Consider the following 23,370-nt stretch of genomic DNA (forward strand, 5'->3'; position numbering starts at 1 on the left):
AGTCTCTATATAGGCCAGCTCATTCACGTGGTTTGAAACTCGCGCGCGGAGAAACGTCAGCAAGAGCTCGGAAAATTATAAACAAGAGCGCGCCAGGACAATATGGCGCCGAGCTCGTTTCCGGCTTCAAAAAATGTCACGTGACGGCCTCTCCTCTTAATTTTTACTTCCTCCATGGCACGACGTGACCAACGCCCGCGCCACGTGATCAACCCACGTGACCAACGGCGCCGCCACGTTGAAGGCTCGGAATGCTAGCGTAATGTAGCTCTCACTACAAAACCTTGGGTGGTTAAATTATCCGTAGCCCTCCACTACAGCTCCTCTCATAGCATCGGTCGCTTTGGGACGTTAAACGCCATAAAGCATCATATTAGCAGAGCAACGCGATTTATACCAGGTGTTTCAGGGAAGGTGATCACTCGTGTTTAAAAATAGTGTTTTTGAGGTGAACAGAAGCTTTTTCCGGCATAGCATTGCCAGCATTGGCGGACGTCAAAAAACAGGCGAATCATCTTAACTACCTAAGTGATTAACTAAATTCTAATAGTTAACTTTTTAACCATTACCGATAGACACCTGATTGCAATCAGATATTTGCAGTCGGCCGTTTATAATAGCCATATCAGTTTTCAGAAATTCAAAAACGCCATTACTCTCGCCGCTTTGGCACGACAAAATTTGGCTATTTCGACTAGTTACGACCACTGGAGGGGTTGCTTTTCCTGAATACTTTTCGAAAGTGCATGTATATTTAGCACGACGTAGCAAAATTTTGTCGTGCCACAGCGGCGAGAGTAATGGCGTTTTCGAAATTCTAAAAACTGGTATGGCTATTATTAACGGCCGGCTGCAGATCTCTAATTGCAATCAGGTGCCTATTGGTAATAGTTAAAAAGTTAACTATGAGAATTTAGTTAATCACTTAGCTAGTAAAGATGATTCGCCTGTTTTTTGACGTCGGCCAACGCTGGCATTACTATGCCGGAAAAAGCTTCTGTTTACCACAAAACCCCTACTTTTAAACACGAGTAATCACCTTCCCTGAAACACCTGGTATATCGGATTGGCTTGTCGTTTGGCACGCTCGAAAAGAGCACTGCTGCGCTCTTTGCCAGGCTGCGCTGTAGTCCCAGCCTCGCGGCAAGGCACGGACGCGTGCCAACTTGGCCCTTCATCTCCGCTTCGGCAGCGCTGCTATTTTGGAGACCTCCGCACCCCGCACCGCCCCGCTGTCTGCTTCGCCCTAGCGGTGTGTTCTACCGTCGCTTCTCTCCAGTCTCAGACAAGACAAGTCTGCAGGATAACAATGGCGGCCGCCCAGGTAAACGAAGGAACGAAGAGAGGTTGCACTCCAAAGACAGTCTGTAGCTTAGAAATTTCGCGCACGTCACGAGATTTTCTCTTTTTTGCTCTCCCTAGCATGTCGTTCGTCATTCTCTGTCCTCCATACCGCATGCTCCGCAGTAGTTCCTATTCCAGCCACTATTTTCTTCCATCCGCGATATAAACTCTGCTTAGGGTGTAAGCCGAATAGTTATTTGCCCCATTGTGTAAAGTCATGCCGCTCATTGCCGCTGAAATGTGTCAGATGATGGTAGTCTTCATGAATTGTTTACCATTTCTTGATAATTTTTTTAGACGTACGTAGGTCTGCAGTCTACGTTCTCTGCTGCAGACAACCGAGATGCGTTGGTTAAACTAGGCTTGCTAATGCACCCTATGGTAGGCTTGCTGAAGTCAAAAAATCTATGAAATGATCTGGACATGCCATCGCACATTTGAAGAATTAATTGGGAACAGCTGAAGCATTTTCAACGAGCAAGTACGTTCACCGTGCCTTTAGATATTCGCGTTAAAATGCAAAGATACTCTCAGCAACCAATGAAATGCGAACAAGCCAATCGAAACAGTAGCAGCAAAATGAGAAGATAGAAGCCTGGAGAAGCTCAATACCAACTCAGGTACACTGCACTTCGATGACGCGAAGACACTCAGTCAACCTTGCCCTTGCTTGAATTTCCTCACACGGAGGTAATATCCTTGTATTTTCGTGTTCATATTTTCCTTCTTTTATTCATATTTATGGTTTGTGGTTTATGGGGTTTAATGTCCTAAAGCGACTCAGGCTATGAGGGACGCCGTTTTGAAGGGCTCCCGAAATTTCGGCTGCCTGGGTTTCTTTAACGTGCACTGACATCGCACAGTGCACTGGCTTCTAGAAGTTCGCCTCCATCAAAATTCGCCCGCCATGCCCGGGATCAACACCCCCTTATGTAACACCCCTCTATTAGGGCCTTTAAGGTAATAAAATGAAATGAAATGAAAAACCTGCGTCTTTCGGGTCAGCAGTCGAGTGCCATAACCACTGACCCACCGCGGCGTCTGTTCGCATTTCACTAGTTCCTGATAGTTCACACGCGTGTACTCATTGGCACTTAGATACAGGCCTGGAATGTCTTTAGTAAAAGTTAGCATTACGTTCGATGCCACTTAACCCCAAGGTGAATTTTCACTGCCGATCGCTGTTGAACCAGCCAAATTAGAAATTTGAGACGAAGATGACCCATTCTAGTGGACCGAAAGAGTGTTGTTTCGGTACTGCAATTGATTCATTACGATTCATTACGAACATACGTTCGGCGTCACTCTTTAACGCGACCCTCTAGTGATCCTTCCACAGTTTAATTTGGGATTAAACAGATTCGCATCGCTTTATCTCAGCTGGAGCCCGACAGTTACCTCATAGAGAAGGAATGACGGTTACCAGAAAACGTAGTGTCTATTTAATGCAAGAGAACATTTATGTACTTTAGTTATAACCAAAGTGCATCCGTGCGAGCTTCGTAGGGTAGGAGAGCGAAAAATCGTGAGATGACGACGATGAAAACGTTCATTGAAAACAAAAAGGCTTGGGTTACCGGAAGACTGATCTGGTCCAGGACAGCATTGGTAAAAGTGGTATAAACACCGCTGCCCGTGCTCTTTGTTCCTCTAGGTTCGAGCTGGACAGAGCCGCCACCCAGACCTACCATTCTGGCCGATTATTGTGTAGAAAAACATAATTTAACTTCTTAATATGCGCTTAGCATCCAGCTACAGTGTCCGTACCGCGAATATACTGGTCTTTGACTTCAGAAAACTAAGATCGGCCTGAAAGCTAGCCGTACTTTGTTTAGGTTTATTCTTTGCTCGGCTTTATTCTTTATTGGATTTTGTTCATTCTTAAATATACTTCATGAAACAAGGTGAAGAGCCTGTTTTCACAACCGTTCTGCACGGCCAATTGCGCGGCAAATGTGGGGTCAATAGAGCGCATATTTGCAGTCCGGAATAAAAAAAAAAAAAGAGGCCAAAGGAGTCAATTGCAGAAAAATCCCAAAGGGAATGTCTTTTCTATATCTAGTTTGTCTACCGACTTACGATGACCCCGTCCTCTAAGCCGCCACTCTCCCTCATTTTTTTTCGTTTTGAGGTCGGCGCAGAGCGAACTGGTAGAGAAGGAGGAGTACAGAAATCGATAGCGTCGCCGTGCAAAACACGTTTTCTAGTGCGCGAGGTCGAGGCAAGGTGGCGCTGAGCTCAGTGTTGTCTCTACTCCCCGCTGGGTGCAGCCGGCGACCTGAGTTCTCCGGCTAACAATTGAGACTGCCAAGACAACGCAAGGCAAGGCAGACTAAGAAAAACGCAGAGGTCTGGAGATGGCAGTGATGAAAAGGGCGCATTCAGGTGAGATTTTCGGACAGTATATGGGGGCACTGAGCGGCTCGACGACGTAATGGGAGCGCCTGTTACAGCGTATATTGTGTGCACACCCGGTTTCGCGTGGCTATGCATCCGCTTCTCGGGGCGCGCGATGGCTTGTTTTGGAAACTCTCACAGTGCTGTGCCTGCGTGTCATCAGTAGTGGCGTAATCCAACTGCTCCGGTAGTATGCAATGGGTGTATTTTCCTAAAAGTCAAACGCGTGACGCAGTCACTCACGTGCACCCTTCTATTCGATATGTGTCTATTTCTTCGAAATGCGAGTAACTTGACCTCGCTGTCAAAAGACTAACTAATAAGTAGCGTTTGGTCTCGCCTCGTTGGAAATGTCACAATGGAGCCTGCGTAGATTGCAAACATGCCGAAAAGGTCTATCCGTCAATATGGTTTCGCGTCACGGCTGCGAAGCCCACCTTTCAACTTCAACGACCAGAATGAAATTGGCGAGTACTCTGCTAAAGATCAAAAAGATTTCGGCTTCTTATGCCTTCCCAAACCACCCTGCACAACGCAACCAAAAAGGGCAGTCATCCAGAAAGAGAACATATTGTAGGCATTTCCCAATACTTAGCACAGCTACCGCACCGACAGTTCTCAATCGCCATCTATTCACGTTGGCAAAAAACATCTCACTACAAGACACACGACAAAGGAAATAATTTGAATACTTTTTCAGTAGTTGTGAGTGCATAGGGAATACGTTTTCTATGCTCTATGCAACGCTTGAAGTTCCTCGCGTCATTGTAGTTCTTTAGTTGTGTCTTCTTTAAAAAAAGCCGTCAGACCTGATCGCAAAGAATGCAATTGTGATCCCATACGTAACACAATGTAAGGCTTTCGAGCAATGCAACGCATACAGCCTTGTGTAAAGAAAATACTTCATTAGGAATTCATCGCAATTTGCGAGATAATTTCCTTGCCAAGACATTCACACTTTTCTGAGTTACAAAGCGCCAGCAGAAGCTGCACTGCTTCAAGAAATGCAGGAAAGCCCGCAAAGCGCAAGACAAGCGTTGATGGTGTCAAGGTGCGTACCAAGAAATTTACGCTTTCCTTGCATTTCGGACGTGAATGCCGCTCGCGTGTGTAGTTTAGTTTGAGGCATTCAACTCTGAACAAAAAAAAAACGAGAAGTAATTCGGTAATGAAAGTTTAACTGAAAATCGCTGATTTAAAACAAACTCAGTCATTTGCCCTTCGCCAAGCCTCACTCGCAAATTCCTGTTAAATTCACCAAGCTGTCTGGCTGTCGTGTTCGCAAACAAACATTTATTGTAGCCGTTGACATTCAACCATTATGAAAAAAAAAATAGGCAGTGCCTATTCGGGACAGCTTTCTCATGTACGGTGAGGATGTGAAGCTGTGAAAGCCAACCGTATGTCTTGCACGAGGTGTGAAAAGCTACTCTTTTCGGTGGCAATCTTTGGAAGATGCGTGTAAGGTTGCGAATACATACGACGAATGAAAGCATAGCCCGCGTACGCAAAATCGAGAGCCACATTCTATTTCCGTTGAGGTGGCGGGGTTGGTAAACTTTCGTCAATATTGAGCCTTATCTTAGACAATTCTTAGGCTGGCTCTTGGTCCCGTGAAATAACCGACAGTCGGTGACGCCCGACGATTTCCAAACCCCAGCCCACCATCTGTTTTTGGATAGCTTGGTCGGAGCTGGATACCGCGACATCCCATCTCTCAAGGTCAGTGAGTAGCACCTCTGATGGCAGCTGGTATCCAGAGCGCGTCTCGGAGAAACTCGCCCATCCCATCAGTCTGTGCTTCGGAGAAAGCGCCTTGCTTTGTCCTAACAGCATTTATACTCCGGGCTTGTAACGAGACTGCCACTTTCTTCTACATCTTAAATGAGCCAACAACAAATGAAAACGAGATATTTTCTCTTTCAGAGTTCTTGAGCTATTATTAGGCGAGCAAAATTCCAAATTTATCGCTGTTTTTACACGCCTACACAGTTATACGTTGAAGAGAGCTTTATTCCCACCACAGCAGCCGCAAACATCCCTGCGAAAAGTCGCGCTGTCTCTGAGAGCGTCCGCTATGCCTTATGCCAACGTCACGTTATTACCGCGTCGTTACCGGGCCCAACACGTCTTATCACGCGCTTTAGTACAGCGCGCGGCCGTTCGAGCTTATCGCTGAGTGACCTGTCCGTCGGAGTGACCTTGTTGCAGTTTCTTAAGTAAATATAAAAACAAATAAGCGTGTAACTGTAGTCTAGCGCAGCGTAACGGACATCCACGTGTGAAGACATAACGACCACGAGCCTCTACTGGGCGATTCTCGCTCTCATCAGGATCGCCTCCAATGAAAACACGTTTTCTTTCATTAATGCGAAAGCATTAGATGGCTCATCGACATGAAAATCCGACGTGGCACAAAAAGTTTCCACGTTGCAAAACTCACGATTGGTTAAAACGGTGTGACATCATTAAAAGTCGGGAAAATGCGAAATGTTAACCAGTAATAGACAGTACTAGTACTTACAACTGCACCAACTACAAGGAAATTGAGTAGAATTACGGCATCATTAGAATAGGCTTGGATCAGAATATAAATAAAATGGAATAGAATATAAATAAACTTGAATAGAATAAGAATGGCACTGGGATAGAAGTTGAATAAAATTGCAATGCTTTCACATTACTCGCACGTAAATTCCTTAAGTGTCCCCGTAACTTTTGAAGAAAACAGCCCCAGATTTTTATCAATGGTGCTTCTGGTTTCTGCTGGTAACTTTTACTCTCCCCAGGAGGTCATCCCTCTCGATAGAAATAGGTTAGACCCACGTAAGTGGCGTAATTCAGGAATCTGGTAACATTTACTAGCAATTGAAAAAACGCCTGTTACGAAAAGAATCATGGTTTTAATCCAGAAAGATACCCCTGTCTCAAAATTTAATCCCAGCTAAGCCGCAGTGCATTGAGGCAGAGTGAGAAAGAGAATTAATTAGGGTGAAAGCAATTGTCGCCCCATTGAAAGAAAGCCTTAGTTGCTACTGAGCATTGTGGACTGAGCAGGAAAATTGAAAAATACCGGGTTATGATGATGATGATGATGATGATGATGATGATGATGATGATGATGATGATGATGATGATGATGATGATGATGATGATGATGATGATGATGATGATACAAAAATAGTGCAACTGACAGAAAGAGCACAGAATCCCCAGGGTCGTGAGCCCAGGCATTTCTTTTGTTATTCAGTATAGAAAGCTCGTCGGGGATTTAAACCCATTAGGAAAAGCTTATTTCTTTGTTTTTGACTGCTTGCCTGATTTGTCACTTGAGTGTTTACTGATTTATTCATATTTTATCCTCGCGTGAGTCTGTGGTATGAAGACATGAAAAATGCACAAACTATGAAAGCACAAGGAAAAGCGCGCAATAAAAACATATCAGCTAAAGATCACAGAATCCAACAATCCTTTCAAAGGCAGATCACGAATACGTAGGGCCAGAAAGCTTTTTAAAGATGGTGGTTTAGAAATTTTTAAACAGTTTCCAGTGGCCCAGATCGTAGATGGTTAAGTCATGTTATTTGTGAACAGGAAAATTGGGGCTTTTGTAGAGGTGCGGCCGCATTTTCAGCACCTCCGGCTGGAAACGAAGCTGCCATATAGCCTAGTTAGCTGCACTCTTCTTCCAGCTGTGTTCTTATTCTACGCGGCTGCGATAGGCTCCAAACAACAGCAGCAAGCAGCTATGCTTGGATTTCACTTTCACTGTTTCCGCAACGAGCCTTCCAACCGCTATATACGAGCCTCGCGATTCTTTTATATATATCTCTCTCGAGGGAACGCAGGACAGCGGGCAGTTTGGTGAGCCAGTGTCTTATTCTTTTTGCAACAACATCCACTGTTGGGTTGTCAAGCACGCTTGCTCCCTTAATATCGTTGGCGGACGGCACCTAAAGAACGTGAACAGTTATGGTTAGCGTTTCCCCTTCTAGCAAAATACGATCGCCTTTGTTTACGCACCTGCGACGGCACTTGTGCCAGCACGCGGTTTCGGCCAGTGTTAACAGGAAGCTTCCGACCCGGTAAAGCGTTGTTGATTGCAGCACGATAGAAGTGCCAGACGCCAGCGGTTTGCAGCAAGCTTTATTTTTTATTGAGTACCCGCCGCGGTGGCTCAGTGGTTAGGGCGCTCGACTACTTATCCGGAGTTCCCGGGTTCGAACCCGACCGCGGCGGCTGCGTTTTTATGGAGGAAAAACGCCAAGGCGCCCGTGTGCTGTACGATGTCAGTGCACGTTAAAGAACCCCAGGTGGTCGAAGTTATTCTGGAGCCCTCCACTGCGGCACCTTTCTTCTTTCACTCCCTCCTTTATCCCTTCCCTTACGGCGCGGTTAAGGTGTCCAATGATATATGAGACAGATACTGCGCCATTTCCTTTCCCCAAAAACCAATTATATAATTAGTGCGCAGCAAAGCAGTGTATGCGCGCGCGAGCTCTACGCATGACGTGATCAGTTTCGTGGCGGTGTTTGGTGCGTCGAAACTTTAAAACAAACACGCTAACGGCAACGACCCACTTTTATCGTCATTTCTGCTCGTTTTTTAGCCTTTTTTGGTCGAATCATTCAATAAAGCGGAGAAAAATTAGCCTTAAGTTGTGCTTGGGAAGCAAGGTTTCTTTACAGCTACCATCCTAAAACCTGTCGATCGCCACTGGGGGAAAAAAACAGTTCTCTTCACTAAGCCCGAGCATACCGGCTTACGAAGGCAGAAGCTTGATTTTCGCAGCTAGTGTGTTATTTGTTTCCATTGTGGAGAACAGAGAAGTGGTAAAGCGTGATGTTTAGACAATATTGCGGCTTGGCAATAAAAGGGCATTAATAATGAGATCAAAAACTTCGTCACAAAGCAATGTAAACACAGAATTTATTCCTCAAAATAAATTTCGAGTTCTATTCGTACTGTTTTTTCGCTACGTTAGCAACACTTACCATTCTTAAAAACTAATATTTTGCAAGTTGGGGAAAGTAATGCACTATACGATAAGGAAGCAAGCAGTAAACAGGTGACTCACGCGCTGCAGCGCTTCGGTAGTCGATTTCTTCTCTGGGTCGGCGTTCTTTCGCACCGTAATTCCGCACACTAACCCAGTTGACAGTATATTCAAAAATCCACGCGCTCTAACTGAAATGCTCTTAATGTGTTGATATTTCATTTAGTTGAAATTTTACGACCTAGAAACTTAGTGCCTGAGAACACAGGTATCTTAATTTACTTTGTTATATGCCAAATACTGTCGATTGTGCATTCATAAAATTTAACGCCCTGGGTTGCGTGCAACAAATGTCAGTTAAATAGAGTAGTTGTTAGCTATCGAATAAGTTTCGCACTCAGCTTTTGGCATTCCAACTTGCTCGGAAGACACAAAGCTGACAACAAAAAATTACGGCGGTTTCCGTGCGATGTTCCCCTGAGTGATATCGAGGAATGGGAACCAAAAAAAAATTGTATGCTTAGAACCGCCAGTGCCGACATGTACCGTCTGTTACAAAAGTTCGGCGTCTTTCATTCGTACGGCGCAGTGAACTAAAAACTTCTGTAACAGACAGTACATTAGTTACGTTGCGAGTGGCGCAGCGACACAGAATGCTAATGGCACCGAAGGTCACCAACAATAAAGGGTTTTAACTTCAATTGTTGCATAACAACAGGCGGACCAAGAGTAAACTTTTCCTTGGACACATTCTGTATATTGAACTACCGCTGTTTCGGGCTCGGAGTAGGGAAAGTCGGGCTCCATGTGCGCTTACACGTGCAAATGATATGCAATGTGCAAGATGCGCGAGCAAGCATGAATGCTGGCCAAAGTCAACGAACAGCCTAGGAAGCCGTGAGTGCTCCCGTGAATGACCACGCCGTAAAAGCCCCCCAGTGACCAATCGCGTGAGGCGTTTACAGGCGAGCTTATCTGCCTCGTGTCAACTCTGTAGTCGTTTTACGTCGGCGATATCCTGGCAAGAGAAAGAAGAATGCGCGCTGTCAAGCTCGACTACGCCAAGAAGGCCGCACTCGGCGGTAGAACCCGGACGCGTGTGAAGGGCGTCGCTCTAGGAGGTACATATACGGTCCCCGAACAGATCGGGTCGCAGCTCCGGTGCGAGAAGTATTCAATGGCCGCGCCGTTCATTGCTGGAACCAAGCCAATTTGCAAATCACCGTGATTCGTCGTTCCCAAGGTTTGTAAGAATACGTTCTCTTTAGTGATCTATTAATAATAATAATAATTGTTTTTTGGGGGAAAGGAAATGGCGCAGTATCTGTCTCATATATCGTTGGACACCTGAACCGCGCCGTAAGGGAAGGGATAAAGGAGGAAGTGAAAGAAGAAAGGAACAGGTGCCGTAGTGGAGGGCTCCGGAATAATTTCGACCACCTGGGGATCTTTAACGTGCACTGACATCGCAAAGCACATGGGCGCCTTAGCGTTTTTCCTCCATAAAAACGCAGCTGCCGCGGTCGGGTTCGAGCCCGGGAACTCCGGATCAGTAGCCGAGCGCCCTAACCACTGAGCCACCGCGGCGGGGCCTTTAGTGATCTGCAATTGTAGCTTTCAAGGTTTGTTGAGACAACGGGCTGAATGCCTAAATTTTAGCCGCCCATGTCGCTTAGATGTAACTGAACAAAGAGATGCGGAATCGCGCTAGAAAGATAGAATTCCAGGGCTTTGATTCGCGCTTGGAGTTTCTGTTCTCATTCAAGAGCCCCATTCTGAGCCGTGTGTGGCTGTTAGTTGCGATCTGGCGATTTCACCAAATTATGCAGTCTCCGAGCCCTGCATATATTTTAACTCGTCGAGGTAGAAGTGCGCTTTAGGGCCTTTCAACGTTTGAAGGTTGCTAGCAGACAGCCAACGAACGTAGATTTCTGTCTACGACACGAATGATTCATCGCTACTGCTACATTGCTAACAGTAATAGAAATAACGACCCCAGATTTCCAGCTCACTACCTGCAAAGTCCAAAAACACACGCCCTGTGTTCATTTCAGCCCTCTGATCGATACTTACAAGACCACCACAAAGAAACGATCAGCGATAGCTCTTTCTGCCTCAGCGATACAATGCGATATTGACAGGTTGTATAATGCCAGTAAACACCATAGGCTACTATGTCTTTTTTCACACAAACATTCTGGCCTCCTGATGCATCGCTAACTCTCCTTGAGACTGTAGCCGCGAGTCGGGGAACTCATAATTACTAGTGAGCATTTGTAATTCCTGTGTGGTTGCGGTGAAACGCTCGCCAAACGTTGCTGAAACGTTCTTGTTTTAGCATAACTTCTTATACGGTCTGCTGAAGGCTGTTCACGGCGCCAGAAATTTGTCAATTCAAAGAACAAGCGGCCACCAGCACGCCGATATCGAGTCGCCTGTAATATAACCCAAGTGCCAGCGCTGGGGCACGTCGTCGGTCACTTGAGATGCCTCGCATCTTCGCGCCGCGGCGTGATCAAACGTCTGGCCGCTCGGCGCTTTCAGTCCTCTCTCGTTGCATCCGCAGCTCCCCTTTCGAGTTCGTTTCATTTGTCAGAGTAAAAAAAAAATGGTCTGTTCTGAATCGCCACGCTGCTTCTATCTCTCGGTCGGAGGAAACCCTCGGTACAACATCAGTCGCTCCTTGCTCGCGGTGCGTGCTTTAAACGTCGGAAGCTGGCTCTTCCTTTGGTATCGTAATTCGTGACAGGGGCGTGCAGCAACTTCAATCAAGGAGCGCCCCCTCTCTCGTGGTGTTTGTTGTATCTGGCCTTCCCCGATTGGCACAAGGCGTTTGTTATTTATAATAAGGCTTGTCTTGTAAACCGTAGTCGACTGACCTTTCAGAAGTCGAACGTGAGCCTTTTCCCAAAGCGGTCGCGCCTACAGAACACTCCTCTTGTCGATTATGCCGGTGGCGAACCTTTGTGGTTCACACTTCTTTTCTTATCAGGAAGCAGTTATGGTTAACTAGTTTCTATTTCGCTGCGGCCTAACAAGAAACAGATCAATGGTTCGCGGACACAGGGCTGATTTGGCCAAAAGAAGCAAGCGACAGTTCTTAGCTCAGCATGCGAAAACGCATGCGGTGCAAGCCTAAAAAATGTTACCGCATTACAGCTTTATTAAATTTTGTGAATTAAAATAGGGCAGCAAAAACCAATTTCCCACCTATTCGCAGATGTTCCGGTGTCTGCGTGCTGCCGATCGCACTATAAACGTGCTGGGCAGCTTAGTTAGCTGCACATGCTTGCTATCCGCACTTAGCCTCGTGTGCCAGGCGCTGCTAAAGTAAGCTACTCATTCCTGCCTTAGGCGATCGCAGTGCTGGAAACAACAGGCCGCAGTATGTTTGCGCAGAAATATGGTCCTGACCACTCACACGTAAACAAAATGTGCGCGCTAAATTTCACAAGGTCGCGTTCTAGTGAGCTGCGATGTGAGGACTGCGTTCCGATTGCTGCAAACGCTACTTGTTAACAGCGTACGCGCAGATTTCCTGAATTCCAGAAACGCCGCCTGAGGCATGAAGTATGAAAATTTTTTCCGTGTATTATTACTCAGTTACATGACATTCACGAGAGATTCTAATAATTAGTGCTGAAACCTCACTTGCTCTTTCAAGAAGCGGGCCCCTCGTAAATCTAGCCTGTGAATGTTGTCCAACCGCCATCGCATGCGCACTTTTCTACTTGAAACTCTTCACTGGTTATAACGAGGCTTTTCTCAAAGCTTCCAAGTTAACAAAAGGAGAAATTAAGGAACCAATAGGTAAGCACCACATTCAGAAGCTTTATCGAAAAGCATTTAAGCGTGTGCAATCAACGGGTAATCTATAAATTCATACACGGGCACAGCCAGAGGCTTCAAGCCACATGGCACTCCACCATTAGCTAATGGAAGAGTTCAGTCGCTAGCAATATAGCTCCGCACAGGTCGTTAAGCAAGTCCGCGCCAGTGTGAATGAGCCGCTAGCTTCGAAGGCATGAAGCACTGAACGCACTGTCTGTTCGGTTGCACACACGCAACCGGCCGATACATACACCTTAACGTTTGTTTCTCAAGTTCTGTTCACTTCGTTCCTGCATATATCTGAAGTGTTTGCGTTTTTTCGCATGCACTGTAGGGGGCCGGGCTTCGTCAAGCTTCTTCCGTAGCTTGTTAAAAATGAGAATAATTTGTTTCGAATGTCTTAGCGAAGTTGATCCACGGTGGATCCCGAGGGAGCGGGTAGGGAAGATGGAATTCTTGATAGCACAAAATAAACAAGGTTGGGGGGGGGGGGGGGATTTAAGTCCGCTAGCAAAATTTTGGACAACAGAATAAAGTGACAAGTCATCTAGTCGAAACGCTCGCTATCGCAGTGAGGCTTCCTCCCGCCCTTGTTCATGTTAGTTTTAATTTACTTTTTTTATTATTGCGGGGTTTAACATCCTCAACAATCCCACATGAGCTATTAGGGCTACTTTAGAGCACCTCGAGCTCTTCAAGTGCCCCGACATCATGCAGCACACGGAGGTGTCTGTATTTCACCTCTATCGAAATACGGCCGCCGCGGCCCGGATCGAACCCGCTACCTTGAAATCAGCATCCGGACGCCAACAGCCACTGAGCCATCGCGGCGGGTCTTGTTAACTTAGTGTTCGCGAAGGAGATGCATCTTGGTTTAAAGACGCCGGAACGGGACACAACACGAAGAAGGACGACATCGCAACGCGGCTGAGAGCGGATTTTTCGGGTCCAATTCATCTTTCCTTATGCTTACGCGATGATCATGCGCCTGCGAAGTCTGAGGCTGAACCTGTACAGTGGTGATCCCTGTTACGGCAAACGTGGGTGCGAGTGTCTTTCTCGTGCCCTACGTCGCTGAGACGCTTCTATGTCGTCTGCTGCCAGTGTTCAGCGTCATCTGCTACGCGCGTTTTCTTGATATCAACAAAGGGCTCTTGAATTTCACGATATAGCATCGCGACAGTCTTGACAAGTTTGCGCTCGTGAGTTCTCGGTAATTGTGGACGTCACTCGACATGCCGTCTCGTCTCCTCCCCCCCCCTCTACCGGAAAAAGCTATTTGTCAGTATCGCATATTGTAACGTCGTCTGCGTCCCTTTCCGTTGCCCTGTTCTCTCCCTTTCTGGCGCCTTTAAACCAGTCAACTGCAGCCAACTAGTCCAGCAACAAATTCACTTAGGCTGATGCATCGTTACACCATCTCACTATAACATGTCCTAAAAGCTAATAAAGCGTTGTTAAAACTAAGAATTCAGCACTACGCGTAGCGGCCTGCCTTCCGCATAATATGCGAGCTATCTTTACACAGGCACTTCTGTGCTTACAACTGTTCACGGGTCGGCATCTAACTTTGCTGAAGGTTGGAAACCTGGAAAAACGGAGAAATTAGAGCGCCAGCATACTTGCACCACCTGCAAAAGTTTGCCGTCGGGCTTTTAAATAGGTGCAATCAGCGGAAACGAATCTAAGAGCCGAGGCAGTTGTTGCAAGCCACGTGGAAGGTCACCGTTTGCTCACAGAAGCGTGCACTCACGGATGACACAGTTTGAACAACGTTCATTGCGAAAGTCAGCACTGGTGTGGATGCTATCGCTCTGTGCGAGGAATCAGGTACTGAATGCACTATTCGTTGCGTCTTTCTGTACTGGTATGCAGCGAATTCATTGTTTCCTAGTTTGTACGTCAACGGTATAAAGGCCAATAGTGGACCTGCGCAAGAACTCAGCGTGATATAGATAGGCAGCGTGACAGTTATAACGCCTACAACTAAATCGAATATTCAGCAGTCACAGACCGAAAGAACTGATAACAGCGAGCACTGCTATCGCGTCGGAAAAAGTTCTTCGCGTCAGTAATTCATTGACTGCTTTACAGTTTCGATGGTGGTGTAACTTTCGCCGAATAGATCCGCTTTCATTACGACGAAGGCGGGTTCATACGAGCGGACAGGATCGCGGATGGTCCGGGCGCGTCAGCGCTGTTCGCGTGCCACGTGACGTGAACGTCACTGCTCTGAGCGACCTTGAGCGAGCGGCGCGGACTTTTCCGGGCCCGGACCGCGGGCCGAGTGATAAAGGCGAGCGCCTTTGTCAGACCGCGGGCTTGGCGGCGGACCGGGATTGTTTTTGCTCTTTTTTGCTTCTAGGTTAGTCAACGTCGGCTCGAGCGCTCGTCTGGCTAGCTAATGAAGTCGGCTTTGCTCCATGCTGGCGCCTTTCGTTTTGGCGCGCTTTTCGCCTTATTTGCAGCTCGAGTGCAGCATTGTGTTCCCTCCTTTTCGTGTTTGTTTCACTGCGTTGTTCACTCCGTATTTGCTGCACCGCGTCGTTACTGAGTGTCTCAGCGTGAGTGCTTGCATGGGTGCCAGCTTTGCTTTGTTGTTTCTGTTAATATGAGTAATGTTAGAAATAAGGCGCTCAGTGACGAAGCGACCGTCGCGTTTTTAGCGCTCGTTGTGAGCTGCCAACGTATATGGGATATTTAACACGCTTACCACCCCAACATGACGTTCAGGGATAAATTGTGGCAAAAGATCGCCACGGAAATCGATGTGCGACATCCCGAGTCGGCCCCGTACACCGCCGGTACGTAATGTTTTTTTTTGTTTTTTTTTACTGAAACTTTCTAGCTAAGTGGGCTCTCGAACTTGCGCTTGCGATGCATTTCACATAGTTACGATTCCCTACGCATGATTCTTGAAGGCGCTGTTTGGAAATAAGCACCGGAAGTTTTGAAATGAACGTAAAAAATTGAGAGCGACGAAGAGCGGCCGGGGCACCGACGTAGTTTGCGCTGGCAAGCTGAGGTTTTACTCTTGCAATTTTCCAACTATGGCTTCGCCCAACATAACTGCTTTTCAGTCGCGAAGGCTTCCTTGTCGTCCTCAGACACTTCAATGGCTACAGCCAGAGCAGCGAGACGACGTTTTCGCGGCGGTCGAATTTCGATGGAGGCGAAATTCCAGAGGCCCGCGTGCTGTGCGCTGTCAGTGCACGTTAAAGAACACTAGGTGGTCGAAATTTCTGGAGCCTTTCACTACGGCGTCCCTCATAGCCTGAGTAGCTTTGGGACATTAGACCCCCATAGACCATAAACCAAACCATGCCTAAGTATCCTGCGACTGGCAGCTAGCTGTTATGCCTTCTCCGCTTTTATGTCACCAGAAACGCAGTGGAAGCTCCATGTAGCATTCGTCTACATGACTACGCGGTGTCAACTGACAGAGTCGCGTGCATTTAAAAAAAAAACGCTACGCGTCAGGTGCACGTCTCACATAATTTAGAATGTGGACGTGTGTTTTCCGTTACCGAAAACACCCCGGATTTTAGTGGAACTATAGACCTTTTCACTGTTGAAATATTTATTGAGCGCGTGCGTGTTGGACTGTGCTGCGGGTGCGTAGTAGATGCCTCTATGAAATCGACCAATCAGGACGCATCTGGCACAGCCCCGTGGCAATATGGCTCCGCTCAAAAAGGCAAATGTGAAAAGGTCTATATCGCGTCTCTTCTGGTACCGGGTCGTTTTGTGTCACGTTGCTTTGTGCAACGTTGCTTTGTACCCCGCCGCGGTGGCTCAGTGGTTAGGGCGCTCGGCTACTGATCCGGAGTTCCCGGGTTCGAATCCGATTCGAATCCGGGTTCGAATAATTTCGGAGCCCTCCACTACGGCACATCTTTCTTCCTTTCTCTTTCACTCCCTCCTTTATCCCTTCCGGCGCGGTTCAGGTGTCCAACGATATATATGAGACAGATACTGCGCCATTTCCTTTCCCCAAAAACCAATTATTATTATTATTATTATTGCTTTGTGCTCATAATTCCACGTTCGATATCCCGAGCCACAATGCTGATTCGCAATTTTTTTAAAAATCGCTTCGCCTACGATGTTGAAGGCCTTTTGTTTAGCAATATTGTGCCCCATAAAGCCAAAAATTAAAAACGCAGTAGTTAATATTAGTTAAATATTTATTTACTAACTACCGCTATGTACGTAATGTCCGCCATTCGGTGGAATCCACCTGCACAGACAGCGCTGTCGTATCCTTAGCGGCTTTTTTTTAGTAAATATCCGTACAGATAAAAAAAAACATGGCAGTTAACTACAGTATAATTATTTCAAGGTTAATAAGAACGTGGTGGATTACTAGAAGATATCTTAGAATGACCTATGTACTTGGTTGAGTAACCCAACACTATAAAAGCGATCCACTATGGCTGTTCCATCACCTTTATTTAAAAAAAAATATTTTGCTTCAATAAACCACCCCATATAAAAATTATTCGGATGAGTTATATTATCGTGGTTCTCGAGCAATACCAAGCACCATTATCACCCTTCCTATCACGGCAGAAAAAAAGATATAAAAATTCTTACACCCACCAAACTGAAACCGGGGAGGCCTAGACAAAAGTCTTGGGAAACACTACTTGAGCTGCGAGTTGTGCTGACACATTCACTCGTGATATTTGTGTAGACCATGGTTGTTTGGCAACGGCTGGCGTGCCATTGTGTCTGAATAACCAAACGTTTCTAAAGAACAATAGCTGAGCGCCTTAACAGGGCCAGCCTGCCTCCAGATAACACCGCCATAATGCCGATGAGTGCAGGCTTAACCCCCGGCGTTCGGCAACCTATCAAATAAGCCATCCAAACATATTCCAAAGAAGATTTTGCCCGTCTATGGCAAAATAAATTATGCAGGAACTTGAAACTTCTTGACACGTATGCGTAGCTCATTCACGAAGCTGCACGTACGGCGTACCCGTCGTGCCCTTCGCGCTAGCAAAAAAAAAAAAATGCTTACCCTCGCACGAAGCCAAAAAAAGGAAAGTAGAAAATCTGAAAAAAAAAAAACAGCGTTTAACAGGCATTCAAAGGAATAGTCGAGTTCGAGTTAACGCCCTTTTAGAATCCTTTGGTATTATTCCTCCGCTACTAAATATTCGCTGCAGTCATCAGTTTCTTATCAGTGTAGTCCAAACTGCGGAGCCCTTCAGAAGAAGGGGCAGTGTACTCTTAATTCTTCATATCGGTTTTTTTTTTATTTTTGCGCCGCTTATTTCATAACGCCGTGAGGTTTCCTCCTTCTCGGTTACAAATCAGGAAAACAGCGTAATCATAATCTCCGCAATGCGCAGACGGAATGAAAACGCATTAGTCGCGACGCCCTCTAGGGAAGCCCGCGGGAAGCTTACAGGAGCGCTCGTTTGCAAAAGTGATTGACCTGACCGGGGCGAGAATTTATCAGCCCGAGATCTCGCCGTCTCGCCCCGCGCCCGGAGGGCGAAGGATCCGCGCCCCGCTCACGGCGTAGTGGAAGCGGCGTGGAAAAGTTAGTGCGATAATTTCTCACTTATCGGCTAACTCTATCTCCCGGGAGGCGCAAGTTGATTAGCCCTCGTTACGTTCTCTTCTTTCCTTCTTTTTCATGGCGGCGACACCCGACCACCGCCATTAGTCAGCATCCCCTCCGCAGCAGACCAGACATCAGCAGACCGCGGCCGTCTAGCGACGCTCGTCTAACGAGGCACGAGAGATGTCGGCGTCGCCCGCGGCATCGGAGGCGCGGAACGGTCTTTCCGGCACCACTGTCGGAAGCGGCGTCGACGCCAACGGAGGGGCTGCCTTCGTCAACAGGGCGTTCGAGTCGTACGAGCGCCCTGCTAACGGCGGCGATGTGGCCAAGACGGTGTACCCCAGCTACGGCTCGGCTGTGTGGAAAGAAGACTCGCAGGACGCGGTCAAGCCGAGCAAACCGAAGGCCGCAGAGGGATGCTGGGAGAAGCTCAAGCGGGATGCGTGGCTCCTGCCTCTGGTACACAGCGAGTTTTGGATCTCGGCGGCGTTCTCCCTTATCCAGCCCTTCTACCCGATTCTGGTGAGTGCCCGACACTAGCATGACTAAACGGCGCCTTCTTAGACAAATATTGCTTTGTTTCTTTCATGCCGGACGTTTCATTTAGTCGAATGTACTAGTGCAGTGCACTAGGCACTTGTCCTGTCAGCTTCTGTGTTCGTCCTTGTTTTTGGCACTGCTTCCTCTAGTCTACTTATCTTATACGATACAGATGTGGCCTACAAGAAGAAATTAAAAGACACTCAGAATATGCTAGGTGATTAACGAATAAATTTCTACAGATACGCTTAAACAAGGTACAGGTTACCCATCTTTAAGCACCGTCCTTTCTGATAGCGTACATTTTTAATGATGCATTGCGTAAAATGACATCTACTGTATGTACTGAGCTTTGCATTCCGTGCTTCCACCAAGCTCCTGTTGGTCAGGCCGTCGATCGCATTGTTCCTTTAGGCTGGGTGCTTCTCCATCTCCAGGCATTGGCACGTGCCTCAAAATATCAAACACCGCACTTAAGGCCATAATAGCCGACACAGGTCTCCGTATTCCACAAAACAATACTCTCGCATTTAAGGTAAACGAAACCGCTCTATCACCGGACTTAAGGGGGAAGAATTTGTGCTGTTGAAAATGTTATTTATTTATTTATTTATTTATTTATTTATTTATTTATTTATTTATTTATTTATTTATTTATTTATTTATTTATTGTGCGATCTAGTACAGGTCATAGCAGGGTGGGCAAAAACAAACAAAATACAAGCATATAAACACACTCAAATTCAAAACATTTACAGGCACTTTTTAAACATCAGTAAAGAACTATGATTAACAGTCTCGCTATTAAGTTTCTTCTATTCAGTAATTGTCCACGGAAAAAATTCATCCAACTCTTTTAGTCCAAGGATGGAAATAAGGAGTAACCTTCAATTAAACATTGTGCTTAAATGTCAATGGGACAATTGTGAAACTGGTCAAGAGAAGCGTGGTAGAAACGTATATTTAGCGCCTCAAAGAAGCCACGCGCGCACATTGTTGGGCAAATGTTTAGGGGAATCGCCCACGGTGGAGTAAATTTGTAATAAAGGAATAATTACTCATTGGCGTCCACCCGGACTCCGGACCAGGACGAATTTTTCTTTTAACTGCGAATTTTCTGAAAGAGCTGGGCAGATTTCCTTTGTAATCCTCATGGCTGCGCTTTGGTGGATGCCAATGAGTAATTATTTCCTTATTGCACATTGTTATCATAAGCTAAACGGATCAGACCACACTCTTCGTGCAAGCAGCCTACCCTATGCATGTCTTGGCTAACATTGCCGGTGGCTTGCAATATACAGAGGCAGGGCAACGAGCTGCTGCCAGCATGTGTCGCCCACGGCGCTAAAAAACTGATCTCTGTTATTCCAAGGATACAGTGCCTGTCACACAGCCAAAAAACAAACACCGAATGTTAGTTTTGCATAGGTGTGTGTGTGTGCGCGCGCGCGTTGCAGAGGTATTTCGTCTTAAAAGGGCTTTAGTTCTCCTTAAAAAAAATGCCTTGAAAAATAATTGTTTGTCAAAGAGTCCAATTTTCGTGTGACAGGTACTATGTAGGACAGACATACTGGGAGATATCTAAATGGCAGACTTCGTTAACATCAAAAAGACGGACAGAAACTGTAGATACTTCGACTTTTACTGCGGAGTGTGCGGCTGTCTACCTGTATTCTATAATCGTTGTGCTGTTTGAAGAAATGCTGGTAAGTTAACTCGAGGAACTGTCGAAGCAGAAGTAGCTTGTAGCTTAGGAGGCAAATGCATGCCTACTCCTTCCATCGTTTTATGAGGGAAGGGATTTGAATACTTGCGGACGCAATAAATCGTGTATGCGCGGTGTCGCCAATCGGGATTGCAGAAATTCGGGCGCGGGTTAACGGTGAACAAAACGGCTGGAAGAACACTGTGTCTGTATTTCTTTTTTCTTCCTCGTCTCTGCTCTTAGCTCAAGGAAAAAAAAAGTGTATGTAGTTCTTACACTATGTGTCAGGCAACCTCGAAAAATTTCTCCCGTAGATGTTTTACGGCTCTTTGGCTTGTATTTCCACATTCTTTTAGCGGTTAAGCACTACTCTGATGAAAACAAGCGCTAGCCTAATTTGGCTATCAGTATTTTGCAACATTTTCGGACATCTGCGTTGAGCACTACTGGTATTAATGATAAAGTTTACATTCAGCACTTGTTTTTTCCGGCACACACATATGCGCAAACATATAAAACAGGAGTGACCCGTTCACGCGTTTACTGCCCACATTTTCATCACAAGCCATGTGTATACAAGGGCACTGTGTTATAGCAAAGCCACCTTTACAGCTACCTTTTGACGTGTTTAATGACATGACAATTTGGTCATGCTTCCCGAACATTCTGAAGTGCCACAGCGACTCATTGACGATGCCTTCAGCAGGAAAACGCCGCATATCGCGTGGCTGCATGCATTCGCACCTCTACCGCATTTCCCTTTCCTTCTCTCTATCCCCTCCTCGTGTACTGCTGCAAACGATGTAGCAACCCGGCTAAGCGGAAACTTACCGTCTGCAGAAACAGCGTTGGAACGTCAGCGTCCTCAGCGCAACTCGGAAAGCATCGTTGAAACCTCCGGCCCAGCATGTAGTACGTTCTCGATTTTCGGGAAAAGGCTTCATCACGTTAATATTTAGTCGAGCGTGATTACGGTATATAGTTGTTGCACTAGGGCAAACCAATCATTAAAGCAAAACTTCGTGAGTTTTTCGGTAATATTTCAGTTTATGGTCACATCACCCTTCTCCCCTCTGTTCGCCCCAACGTACCGATACCGCTTTTCAGAATAACTAGAACTAGTTTAAAAGAGCATGCCGAAACGGAAACTCAGTATGTCGCCAGGCTTCGCGTGCCACATCAATGACGTCACAAGCACTCCCAGAAAAGCACTCTTACGAGCGTTTAATGGCTGAAGTTTGTTTTATGGTTCATGAGGGCTTAATGTCCTAAAGCGACTCAGGCTATGAGAAACGCCGTAGTTTGAAGGGCTCTTGAAGTTTGACCACCTGGAGTTGCTTAACGTGCACCGACATCGCACAGCACATTGGCCTCTAGAATTTCGCCTCCATCGAAATTCGACCGCCGCGGCCGGGATCGAACTGGCGTGTTTCGGATCAGTAGCCGAGCACCATAACCACTTAGCCATCGCGGCGGCGTTGAATGGCTTAAGTAGCAACTAACGATGAGTGATTCCATAAAATGACTGAGAGGACCTAATGTGAGCCTCAAAATTTTTAAAGCAAAAGCTTTACCGGCCGCGAACTTGCGATTACGCCGTTGCGGTGCTCAGAGGAGGCACATGACGTCACAACGCGCGCCTCGCCGCGGAGCCGAACCGGTCTGGCCGAGCCGGCGGCGGCTGGCGCACTCGGCGCGAAATAGAGATGTGCTCCAAGCCTCCGCCAGTGCGGTCAGAGTGCGCCGAAGCCGCTGAACGCGTCGGCGGTCAAGCGCAGTTGGAGTATAAAGGGTCTCGCTTTGGCCGACGTGACGTCGCCGTGCAGCGCGCGCGTTACACCAGAGTATAAACGCGCCTTAACAGAGCCTGCGCTTAACCGCTAACCAACGTATTCGGTGGCGGCATATAATGGAGCCACTGAAACCCCCCGCATATTCACTGAATAAAAAAAAACCTGTGCCGAGGCTCGGAATCGAACCAACCAGGGCCTTTGGCGTTTGAGGCGGAGACGCTGCCACTCCGCCACGACGGCTCAAGCTATAAGCATGAATAAAGGCTCACCTAGTGAATGCGCTCTGCCGATGCACAAGTCTCCGCGCTTTCGCTGCGCATATCCTGGCCTAACAGAGCTAGGCCATCAGCATTTTTTGTTAGGGAAACAAGAACCAGGTATTAGCCTGCCAGGAACGTTTGTGACTTCGAAAATTCAGTGTTATCCTTAGATATAATCCTAACTGAGACCATCGAAACAGTAAACTTTGAAACCTATTTGCGCCGAAATAAAATGTCGCGTGGCTGCCACGCTTAGTGGAAGGAATTAGGAACGAGAGGGAAACCAGCTCTATGAGATATAGAGAGATAAGAGCAGAAGAACGGAAAGGCAGGGAGGTTAACCAGGCGATGCCCAGTAGGCTACTCTACACGTGGGGAGGGGAACAAAGTAAAAAAAAGGTAAGAAAGAGCGACAACGAAATCAGCTTCATTCTAATGACTTTCATTAGAATGTGGTGACCTCTAAGAGCTCCTAAAGCTGTCCTTTAAGCTTTTATTTTTAATTCGTAATCGTACGGGCTTACATACATGATGCTCTGATTTTCGTAGTAGCGCTGTACTTGCGGGGCCCACGAACCGCAGACCTCTATGTTTATTGTTAAGTCTACAAAGGAAAAAATTATTTTTTTTAAGTTTTGCCGCAAGGATAAGAGGTTTTGGCTCCAAACCACCTCTCAACGCAGGAAAGCATCTCTTCTGACAATTTTGCGCTAGTCTGTATTCGAAAAGAAAACATTGGTTGATAGTCTAACTTATGAGAGTCCCAAGCTCTTCGTTTCCTATATTTTGGTCTCATTAAAGCTGGGACGTTTGTTTTGCATGTTTGGCTAAAGTAAGGCGGTCTACTAAACTTGTCGCTAAAGTCGGCTAAACAGGTCCGCAGGCAGGGAAAAACTTTGTCTTCCTGATTTCACCATTTACTTTT

General features: G+C 46.6%; 1 protein-coding gene across 3 annotated transcripts in view; it reads left to right on the forward strand.

Moving 5' to 3' along the window:
• Nucleotides 1–1,230: 1,230 nt before the first annotated feature.
• The window catches only part of LOC144098528 (MFS-type transporter SLC18B1-like), a 41,932-nt gene continuing 19,792 nt past the window's right edge, over nucleotides 1,231–23,370 (forward strand). The window contains exons 1-2 of one of the 3 annotated variants that reach the window (XM_077631246.1): nucleotides 1,231–1,324; nucleotides 18,250–18,669. In XM_077631246.1, the coding sequence (XP_077487372.1) occupies nucleotides 18,328–18,669 (342 nt within the window). In that variant the 5' untranslated portion in view covers nucleotides 1,231–1,324; nucleotides 18,250–18,327. Of the gene's footprint in view, nucleotides 1,325–3,608; nucleotides 3,730–17,984; nucleotides 18,124–18,249; nucleotides 18,670–23,370 lie in introns of those variants that run through there. The other 2 variants (XM_077631244.1, XM_077631245.1) reach the window with 2 other exon arrangements.

The sequence above is a fragment of the Amblyomma americanum genome, chromosome 7, assembly GCF_052857255.1.
Source record: "Amblyomma americanum isolate KBUSLIRL-KWMA chromosome 7, ASM5285725v1, whole genome shotgun sequence".
NCBI classification, from domain to species: Eukaryota; Metazoa; Arthropoda; class Arachnida; order Ixodida; family Ixodidae; genus Amblyomma; species Amblyomma americanum.